The sequence below is a fragment of the Toxoplasma gondii genome, chromosome V, assembly GCF_000006565.2.
Source record: "Toxoplasma gondii ME49 chromosome V, whole genome shotgun sequence".
NCBI classification, from domain to species: Eukaryota; Apicomplexa; class Conoidasida; order Eucoccidiorida; family Sarcocystidae; genus Toxoplasma; species Toxoplasma gondii.
The window spans coordinates 1,487,008-1,497,893 of NC_031472.1; the positions used below are offsets into that span (position 1 = coordinate 1,487,008).

Sequence of the window (10,886 nt, forward strand, 5' to 3'; positions counted from 1 at the left end):
GTCCGTTTCTTGTCTCTGTCGGGCCCCGCGGGTGCATGCGCAACCGCTCCGGGCAAGACACACGTTTCCATTGTTGCTGGTGTTTTGCGACGATTTCACCAGAATCATCGATCCATGGAGGGCACTGTGTCTTTGTATGCTTGAGGCCATTCAGACGACTTTTTTTTTATTTTGTGGGGCGGGTTCGAGTACACTCACTGTCGTCCTCCCCTACCTTCTTTCGACGCTGTCTAGTTTCATCGCGCTGTGTCTCCGTCGTGTGCGGCGATGGCGTCTCTCTGTCTCCACCGGAAGACTTCACAGTGTATCCGGGAGAGAAGTTTGAGACAGACAACACTTTGTTGCGGCCGGCGCATGAGTGGTTTTCGCTGTTCTCCAGCAGAACCGCCGTGTTGCGGAGCTTCCGGACATGCGCCGGAAGCTGCTGCCGCATCAAAAATGGATGTTTCACGGAAACAGTTTCACGCCGCCGACATCCCAATGAGTTCCCCTTTTCTGCGCCATTCGTCAAGATGGCCATCCGCTTTCTCCGTTCCTCCACTTATCCTTGTTCTGCTGCTTACCGCCCTTCTTAGCCTGGTCGCTCCTTTTTTTTCCTGTTCGTCTGACACCACTGCCGCCATCCCATCGTCTATCAGCAGCGTCCTGTTGCCTGGTTTGGTCACTGCTGCCGATGGTCTTCGTTTGTACACGGCTCCAGCAGCAACTTCTCTCTCGTCTTTCGCTCTCCCTTCCTACCGGTCGGTTAACTCTTATCAACATTCGTCGTCGAGCACCTTGAGTTCACCAGCTTTCTCCGCCGCTTTTAACAGGAGAAAATATGGGGGATGCTTGGGGGCCGCGTTGTTCGATGCCACTGGTCCTAACGTTCTTGATATGTTCACACCCTCTGTTACTTCTCTATCCCCTTGTTCGCATCCGGAGGTCGGTCAAAGCTCTGCTGAACACGAAGCTGAAGTATCGACCGCCCGTTCTCCTTTACTGACAAGATCGATTTTTCAAAAAGGTGTCGCGCGCTTTGAAGTGCAGGAGCAAAGTCGCACATTCAGTCCTGTCCAGAAGGCATCCGTAGAGGCACGCGAGGCGTCTCATGTTCCAATTCTCCCGCTTCTGAAATCTCTCTGTGGAAATCTCCCTCTCCCCTTCTCGTCCGATGACGTCCAGAAGGACGGAATGACGGGTGGAGGTTCGGACGCACGTGAGGATGGGGAGAGTCCTGAGGGGAAAGAACAAGGTAGCGACGGCGACTCGCCTTCAGGAACCCCACTAACGGAGGAGACTCTCGGTATTCCGTGCACTCACCTCGTCCATCCGCTGTATATTCACGATGCTGTTGGAAAAAGAGTGGGTATTCGGGCTTCTGTCGACGCAGCGGTCGGACTGGCTGCTTCAGACTTTCTTGGGCGTATCGCGAAGATGACGGAAGCGTTGCAGAATTTGAGTGAAACGCTCCTTCGCAAAGGTTTGGGACAAGACAGCGGCGGAAGCGAGCGGGAGAAGCACGGCAACAAATCGGAAAAGGAAGGGAGCGTGTTCCTGTCGTTGGCGAGCCTGAAGCTCCCTCTGGAGGGTTCGACTGCCTCAGATATCATCGACGCAGCGCGACAGAGATTTCGAGCTGTAGCCACCTCCTCGATTGCCAAGTCTGCAAGGAGTGCTGAGTCTTCGCAGCCCCCGCAGGAAACTGAAGTGGCAGCTGCTATGGCGGAGGGAGAACAGCGGCTGGAGTCGATCCTCGATTCCTCTCTCCGGGCAGTGTTTCAACAGCAAATGAGCCTTCTGCTTCTGCACATACTGCAAAGGGTCAATTCGTCCACGTCTGCTTCGGTAGGTTTCGCCGGAGAGAAATCCACACTGCGACCCCAGGCTTCCCCGAGCTCATTTGATAAGCAGAACGCGCTTTCGCCTTCAGCCCAATGGATGCAGGAATTTGAGGCCCTGCTCAGACGTGCGGTTCCTAATGTGGATCAGAGACGGCGGTGGGGGGCGAACACTCTGCGGGCGCAGCTGCAGAAACACCTTGCGGATTGGGAAAGAGAGCGTGATGCCGAGAACAGCAAAGAAATTCGTCGAACGCGAAGTCAGCAGGCTCTCCTCCAAGTTCTTCAAAGACAGCAAGAACAGGTGGAACAGCTTCAACAACACATCCAGCAATCTCAGCAGCCTACGCCATTCTCTTTCGGCGCAGCCTACCGGGTACCTGACACCAATCTTCAGCTAGCTGCGGCTGCTAGACAAGGGAAACTACACGTCAATGTCAGTTGTCTCCCTGATGAAGCAGCAGCCGCTGGAGCAGCTGGAGGCATTCTGGGAAACCAGGGCTTTGTCAAGGGTGTTGAGGCAGCCGGTAATTTGGGGCTCAGCGTAAACTTTGGTATGTAGTGCCAGAAGGGAATGCGAAACACAAATAAAAAGGCGACCGTGGGTCCACACGTAATATGCGACGAAACATGTCGTGGGAGCAACCTGAAACGAGACACGGTATCGGACAGTTGATTGTGGAAGCAGAACGTTACACGAGAGCCAGGCCGTTGAAATGTTCCAAGCACAACGAAGCAAACTGAAGGCGGACAACAGAATGTAAAAAGGTCAGATTGGATGCAGCAAAATGAAGCCTGATATGTTTTATGCAAGGATAACTTGGATGGTTTTGAAGCGTGATGTCGATTGAAGGGCGCCATTCTTTCGCCAGAGATAGATTATCTAAAGTCATGCTTTCTCGATGTCCGAAGACATTTGGCCTTCGGCGTGAGCTGGCTTCTGAGTTGGTCTGCTTTTGACACCATTTCGGCTGTTTGTGGAGGAACCGTGGTATGGGTGTATACAGTATCGCTTGAAACTTTTGGATGAGGGCGGGGACGCTACGGCGATGTCTGTTGTAGCCAGTTGGTGGTATCCGCTTCCATATCCGAAAGAACAGGAGATGGTTGTTGGAGTGTTTCTGCTCCATCACTGGAGAGTGCTCTATATCTTTAGAGGACGTGTTTCTGAGGAATGAGCCTTTGGATGTCTTGCCCCCTCTTCCACACACATATTTCTGTCGAGAGCTGCGGGAGGGAGGCGTCATACAAAAGAAGCGTTTTGATGTATAACGTAAGCCTGCGAATTATTTGTTAGCCAGGCCACCAGAAGCTTCATCCCCCTTTCACGGAAAAGAGGAGTCACACTCTGTGTTCATGCTAAGCAGAGCGCGACAGCAGAAGACGCACAATGAACAGTAATCGACTACCTGTTTGACCGCCGTCCTAAAACGATGAAGACGACTGTTATGTGACCGAAGGCTGCAAAGCGAACATATCAGGCAGAGGTTGTGGATATTCTGACCTTAATTTCTAGTAGGTAACTTATACCCAGCCTTCTCTGAGTGAACGGCGATTCAGGGCATTCGTGCAGAATATGACACCATGCCGCCGCAGTTACGCATCCCGGCGGCACGCAGAAAAATAGGCATCTGCAACAGATTGAATGTCGCCTGCGTCTACAATTAGTGGCAGAAGCAGTTGCAACCGAATTGCCAATTTGGTTTTGCTGTTATACCGAACTCTCGATCCTATGAACCCCAGAAGCGAAATGCTATCAGAAGCGCGCTCATTGCTGGGCCACCCGCAGAATGTGTCGCATAAGGAAAATTCCGCATGCACTTTAAAAAGGAGGAAACTTGCAATCGGACAAGTGCGCGTTGCACATCAGAGTAAACCGAAAGCAAGAGTCTAAAACCATAGCCATATGAATTTGAAAATAAACCCGCGGAGGAAAATGCCTCTCCCGCTAATGGAGTTCTACTACTCTTACGTATTCGCTCAACGTAAACTGATCTGCAGAGCCGAAAATATTTTCCACCACCGAATGGAGAATACCGCCACCCAGATTTAGGTGAAACACGAGCAGGACAGAGCGAAAACTACAACATCCACCAGAAGTACACACTTCGATGAAATTGATGACTCCTACGTGCATTCCGGTTCCTAGTGCTTCCTTTTCTCAGTTCACACCGGCCAGACAAGGCTCACTACATCCTACAGCCACCAGACAGAGAATATAGATGCTGCCATAGCGGTACATACGGGAGAGCTACATTGACGCAGCAAAACGCAAATGCTTTATGCTTGTAACACTACCCTGTCAAGCGCGACTGCCGGTTTCCTCATGAAGCAGTAGGCGACTTCCACACAACAGCCTCTGCGTAGATGAGGAAGACAGTCTTCACCGAAGGCGAGACGACGACGCTTTTCCTCTCTAGCTAGCTCAGATCCAGAGTGACGCGGACTAACGCACTTTAGACAGGTATGTTCTTTAATCTCGGAAATGACACACAATGGTTGTGTTTCTGCACACCTGCGTGCTTGATTCGCTCCAGGCCGCACACTGGAACTCGAAAGCAACAATGGTGATATTGCGCCCTGGCGCGCGCCGCTTCCTTAACTATCCCGTTTACTTTTTGACAAGGATGAGAAGCAAAGCCACTGAAATTCCAACAAAATAGAAAAACACGGTTTTTGGCACAGGCGAATTTGCCTCTTCCCTGCTTTCGCCAGTCGCGAAAAATTCCGGTACCTGTCTTATTTCCAGCCCACGGTGCACTGTGGACTAAAAAAGCTACGTGAAACGACTACAGAAAGAAACGTGAAACAACCCTCTGATCCAAGTCTAGTCGCTGTGCGTCGCTACCCTTTTCGACGATGCCGCCGACCGGCCCCGCCTGTTTGCAGGACTCCTTTTCATTCATAAGGTATTTTCCATGGTACTCCGAAGAGCCGAGAAAATCCAGTAACTTCTAAAACACATCTCTGCCTCTGACCTATGCTGTGCGAGTTGCAGCGCGCAGATCAAGTGCCTCCGCACCAACTGTTCACGGATAGACACCCATGCCCAGGATGGCAGAGCGTCTTCGTTCTCCCACTGAGTTGCTTCCATTTCCCCCTCGTTTGCAAGAAACGCATCTCCTGCCAGAAAGCCAAAAACTTCCGCGTAGTGACGACTGCTCAAAATCCTCAGTTGTTGACAGATCCATGCGCCTTCAGAGCGGCACGCACATGAGAAGTGGTGTGTCTTGTGGAGCAGCAGCAGCCGTAGAATTTCGCTCTTCGAGAGAGCCTCTCCGTTGAACTGCTCCCCTTCGTTAATAGCGCTGACAGGTTCTCGCTGCACGCAAGCGTCAACGCCGACTGCGAGACTTGCGCCTGTACTTACACTTGCGACGGCGCTCGACAGCCTACTTTTCGTCTTGAGGCCGAGGAAAAGATCCCTCACTACGAGTCTCTGCTCTCGGATCGCAGGTCGCACAACATCCTGCCACGCTCTATCTTCTCTACATTCTCCCAGTTCATGCTCATCGTGAGGATCCCACGCCTTCTCGCTTTTCGCGGAATTCGCACTTCGCATCCCCTTCCCCCCTACCCGTGACCTCCAAGCAAAGCTGCAGCCAGCACTGACGCTCGCCGCCGCCGTCCTCTGTTCCCTACTGAAGAGACGACGTCCCAGCGTACTCGCGATCTGAAGCATTAAAGATTCGCTGACTGGCATTCTGACACGTCCTGTACTCCACGGGTCGACGGTCTGCTGCAACACCTCGTCCATCGTCCACAGGGTCGACAGACAGGTGAAAGGTTGCCCCGGCTGAGAGTCAGCAGACAGGTGACTGTCCTTTTTCAGGCCGTTCCTAGCCGACGACTGGAAGTTGCTCACTACCGCGGACAGAGATTTCCGAGGGACTCCTCCAAAGAGGGCTGCCTCAATGATGCGGCTGGTCCGAAGCCTCGCTGCCTCCGATTCTCCGGAACACTGGGACTGTTTCCCATTTCTCCCAGAATCCTGCGCCGCATCGACTGCATCCTGGCGACACCCACCGCACGCGCAGCCAGCAGAAGATCCTGACAGAGAGCAAACACCCTGACTTTCCGCCTCTGTGGCGACTAAGTCCGGGTTACCGCAAACCGCTTCATCGGGCGAGGAGCCGCCTTCTGGCGGTTCGCACATCTCGTAGAGAAGAGGCAGAATCGGCTGGGGGAGAGCATGGTGGAGGCTGATCGCCTCGAAGGCATCGTATTGGGAAATGGAGGAGAGGAATGCGGCAGTCACGACGTCTACGTGTTCTTGAACGCTCAGAAAAATGTCCTCTTCTCGCTGGCTCGCCGCTGCAGCTACTCGCAGAAGGCCACCATCTACACCGTGTTTCTCTCCTGCCGTCTCGCTGCCAGAAGCGGTTCGTCTGCCATAGGCGCTGCTTGACCGACCCTTTGCACCAAACTTCGAGCGCCCACAACCTCCGTTCGAAGGGCCTTGCAGTTCACACGACCCGTCGTCTGCGCCTCCGTGACCGCTTGCGACAAAGAATCCCTCGACAACCCGTTCTTCGACAGAGGCACATATATCGGAGTAGAAGGAAAAGGTGGCGAGGCAACGCGCCAGAAGATCCTGCTGTCTCTCTGTGTTGACGCGTGACAGCGGGGGTCCAACTGCCTCTCGGAAAAGAACCAAGTTGCTGTCGCGGTCATCTGGTCGCTGAGAAGTCATTGACTCGTGGCGCTGTTCTGGGTCGCGAGGGAGGTCGAGACCAATTATCCTTGCTTCTTCGCCCCCCAACTCAGTTATTTCCAAGGTCCCGAGCGTCCCCTCCACCCAGGAAGCACCTCCCGTCTCTTTCTCCTCCTGGTCGTTGTCAGTGCGGAGGCAGCACAGGGCGGGGCCCGGCACAGCGTTCCTCCCGTTACTCGTGTGTGTAGAACTGTAGCTTGTTCGAGGGGGCTGCATGTCACGTGAGAAGCACAGTCGGTTCCCTTCTGCGGGGTTGTGGTCTCCTTCTGTTTTCGATTCTGCCGCTCCTGTCGAATCCCCGCGAATTCCGCGTCCGTCTACCATTCTCTGAACATCCAGATCTGCCTTCGTGGGCGTCTGCTGGAACTGCGGGGACTGCTGCCATCGACCGGTGAGGATTTTAACAAAGTCTTCACTCGCCTGCTGCTGGGCAGAGAAAACTGCCGCAGCGGTGCGGTAGGCAGCTGAGCCGGCTTGCGTTTCCAGGTTGGTATCCCTGGCGAGGTCTAGAGTCGGGTCAGCTGTCGTCCATGGGAACAGCGCTCCATTCAGAAGGGAACTCCTCGTCGAACTGGCTGCCGTAGGTACAGCAGCCGACGACGAAACAAGGAGCTGTCCAAAGTCGGAGCCTCGAGAGGAAGAAATATTGAGAACGGCATACGGCGCCGGCGCGGCCACAGCAGCACCCAAGGACACCAGGGGGGGGCCGGAAGCGAGGGGGGAGACTGGACTTCCGATGAAGGACCCTTTTTTTGCCGAACTGGCTCCTCTTGAACCCAGAGTGGAAGGCTCCGCCGCAAGAAGAAGAAGGAAATCTTCGAGACCGGACAGGTTGTCTGGGGGGTCGGAGAGGAAAAGTGGGGAACGAAGTGCCGACTCGACTGCCTCCAACGAAGCCTCTGACCTGCTTGGATCGGCGCCAGTCTCCCCTCGGCCGTCCTGCTGCTGCGGAGGCTGAGACAAAATACAAGAGACCTCGAAACCCACGAGGAAGTTGTGAAGCACGCAGAGTTTGTGGGGAGGCAGGAGACAGCGAGACGTGTAGATCCACAGGAGAAACGGGATCAAGCTCCCGAGGAAGCCTCGGACATACTCGACACATTCTGCCCAACTGAGTGTCGTAAACCGACAGCATCTGCACCTCACATGCGTCACTTTATCTGCCTCTCGCTCTCTGTCTTCCTCGCCGACAGATGGGTCCAGATTCACTCTCCACTCCTCATGTTCAAGCTCCTGTCCGTGGCTTCCGTCGCCGACGATCCTGGCTGCAGGTCCGCCTTCAGCATGCTCCTCGTCGCCTGTGTTTGACAGCCCACCACAGCTGGCGGAAGCGACCTGAGTCAGCAAATCCCTTGCCTCATCGGGGCTTCCCGGCATCGCGGAAACCGTCGCGAAAGAAGCTGCAGCAGACTCCAACGCATCAGCTGCAACGCCAACGGACTGTGCCTGGTCACAAAGTCTCCACCAGGAAGCCAGGGCCTGGAAAAACGTGTCCTGATAGTCGGCTGGGGACGCCAGAATCAGGAGGAGAAAAGCAGAGAAAGCCGTGGGGCTACTTCGCAACGCGCAGCAGAGGGAAACTGCGCGAGCGAGGCGACCGAGCACTTGTCGCTCCCGCCGTTTTCTTCGCCACTGCCTGAGCAGAAGCCGTTGGACTGTTGAGCGAAATGCCTTGGGCGACTTTGCTTTCCTCGGGACGGTGTCACACGCAAGTGAACTGTGAAACTCCCTGGGGCTGCCCGCTCGCGCTCTGTGTCCACCACCTTCCTTCTTCGACTCCAAATCGTTTTCGTCTACGAAGGTTCCAGAACCACTCGGATGTACCGACACCTCGCCGGGGGAATAGCCAGGCAGATTGTAGGACTGTACTTTTGGCGCAGGCCCTTCTGCTTCTCCGCACTCGGATAAACTGTCGGTCCCGGATTCGTCACTAGATTCTCCAGAAGTCTGCGACCCGAGTTGGAACTCCCGCTCCTGCACCTCTCGACACAGAAATTCTGTTTCCCTCAGGAACCGCATGTGCTCTGTCGGATGATGGAAGATGCAGTGGCTGTAGTCTCCGTGGTCCCGATTCGCGTGGAAATCTCGGGGAGCGGCTGCTTCATCTTCTGCTCCACAGGTGTGTCCTGACATCGGAGACGATCGAGGGAACGAAGAATCCGCCACGAGATGTACGAACCTTTGGTGGAGCTCACTCATCAAGGACGACGCCCGGAGGACGGGATTGTCTCCCGACGGAGCCAGAGCTTCGAACCCTCGAGAAGAAGATCGCTTTCCTTCTGTGCTAGCCGAACCCCCGGCAGGCCCTGACACCGCGTTGCCGAACAGTTGAATTACTGCAACCGAGGGGAACGGAGAGAACTCACCTTCGCTGGCGTTGTTTTGGCCTACCAGGGCAGATACCAGGGCGGAGGCAAAGGGGAAAAGCAGCCGCAGGAAGGCTCGGATTTCCTCCGGCTGGCCATCGAGAATCGGCAACGTCTCTGCGTTGGTATGAACGCAGTGGCCGCGAATCCTTCCACAATTTTTTCCACACTGGACAGAAGGCGACGCAAGCCACGAACAGAACGGACTCGGAGCGTCACCATGTGTGGGTGAGGGAAGAGAGGAGCGGTCGATGCTACCCTGGAGCCTGGTGCATGCATTTGAGCACGCCTGTTTCCTGCGATTAGTCTTGTCTGCAGATGGCGCCGGAGAAGTCACGCCGGTACAAGACTCCAGATGATTTTCGGGCGTGTCAGCGACACTAAGCAAGGACGCATCTTGGTCGCCGTTATGAGAGGCGTATGTGCCAAGCCCAGGAACGTGGGGAAACACCGCAGAGTCATGAGGAAACGACGCTTCACAAGAAGGCTCAGGAGATGGAACCGGTGGGTCGGCAGAAGAACGGTCACCAAGGACATTCATGGTGGTGACAGGGCGAAATTGACGAACGGAAAAATCCGTCACAGAAGCACGCCTACTGTTGAGCTACGGTAGGGACTGTGCAGGTGGTTGGTTTTTGCGAGGCAGCGTCACGTGGACCATCGTGTAAAGTGCACTGAGTGTAGTGATATCCAGAGAGTATTTATAAAACCACCAAAAAGACCACCATTCGGATACAAACTGTACAAATGCCTCCGCCACGCCTTTTCAAGGCCACCTGCACACTTGCTGTGGGCTTCTCAGTCCGTAGCATCGTAGGGTCGGATTTTTCTGAAGCATACCTTGGAATCGCTAGGGCGGCTCCACAGCAAACGCTCTGCTCCACCGGGTGTGAACCCGATTTATAGTCTCCACGAGCGAGGGAACAGAAGTAAAAAGAAATACCAGAATGCTGTCGGAAAACGGGCACCCTTAGGGGTCGCAAAGTTGGCGAGTCGATTGCATGGGAATGCAAGAAAACCAGAGGGAAAAGAGGGAGAAGGCGGGGAGGAGAGGCGGGAAAAAATGCTGTGGCCTTTCTCGTGATATCGGTATTTCCCTGTGCCCACGTGCTTTTTATCCATTGAGCAACAGTCTTCAAAAGGAAATCTTCGCTGGCTCACCGGCTGCCACTCCAGCTGCGGCGCGTGTTTCTCCGGGATACCACTGTGAAGATTGCAGAACGGAAAGTACTCGGGAATTAACACAGCCTAATACATCGAGTCACAGAATTCTGTGTCTACATGAGAATAGGGTAGGACCGGAGCTAATTCACCTATCAAAATAGGTAAAGGGCACGTTCTGCAGCAAGCGAAGCGTAAGCAAACAGGCTTTTTGGGCAAGTAAGGGCCCGTTCGAAGCGTTTTCCGAACATATTGGCTCTCTCTGTGCGTCTTGCCACGGCGTAAATACGCACGAGACAAAGTGCACACAGCGTTTGGCATTCTGCAGCTTTCGTGCATGCGCTCCTAGTGGTACAAAGCGCGAACACGGACGGATCCTCTTTTGCGTCGACAAATCCTGAATAACGACGGTGAGCAATTTGGAGGAGACATGCAAATGACCGGTTGTTACTGCCTAACTGCACCTGTCACTCGCAGCGCAGAGGCACTCGGTACCTGTTCCACCGAGAGAGCGTCAGGTACTACAAAGGAACGGCGAAGATTGCCAGCAGTGAAAGACTGAAAAACCCAAGAATCCGTCTCAGAGGAGCGTTTCCGTTCGGTTCTGCTCCGTCTTCCGCGTTCATGATCCCTTGGAAATGGCTCTGATGCGAACTACGCCGTTGCTCCTCTCAATTGGAATCAACTCGCTAGTCTTTCGAGAATCGTGTGCGATCTGAACGCTTTTAGCTGTAATGGCGGCTTTTTCTCGTCGCTTTTTTCCTAAACCAAGCTCGAAGCCTGGTTATTCCACGTCTAGTAGCAGTTAAGGCTTTTGTCCCGACG

At 54.2% G+C, this 10,886-nt stretch overlaps 2 protein-coding genes across 2 annotated transcripts; one reads left to right on the forward strand and one right to left on the reverse strand.

Moving 5' to 3' along the window:
• On the forward strand, positions 1–3,240 carry TGME49_287270 (hypothetical protein). Its single transcript, XM_002369282.2, has one exon. The coding sequence runs from the start codon at positions 268–270 to the stop codon at positions 2,380–2,382; it is 2,115 nt and encodes a 704-aa protein (XP_002369323.2). The 5' UTR covers positions 1–267; the 3' UTR covers positions 2,383–3,240.
• A 697-nt stretch (positions 3,241–3,937) lies between these two features.
• On the reverse strand, positions 3,938–10,269 carry TGME49_287260 (hypothetical protein). Its single transcript, XM_002369281.2, has one exon. It carries the CDS (start codon positions 9,439–9,441, stop codon positions 4,723–4,725), a length of 4,719 nt encoding a protein of 1,572 aa, XP_002369322.1. The 5' UTR covers positions 9,442–10,269; the 3' UTR covers positions 3,938–4,722.
• Between the last annotated feature and the right edge of the window lie 617 nt (positions 10,270–10,886).

Excerpts from the sequence above, each read along its gene's own strand:
- TGME49_287270 (XM_002369282.2), top strand. The coding sequence starts at position 268 with ATGGCGTCTCTCTGTCTCCACCGGAAGACTTCACAGTGTATCCGGGAG.
- TGME49_287260 (XM_002369281.2), bottom strand. The coding sequence starts at position 9,441 with ATGAATGTCCTTGGTGACCGTTCTTCTGCCGACCCACCGGTTCCATCT.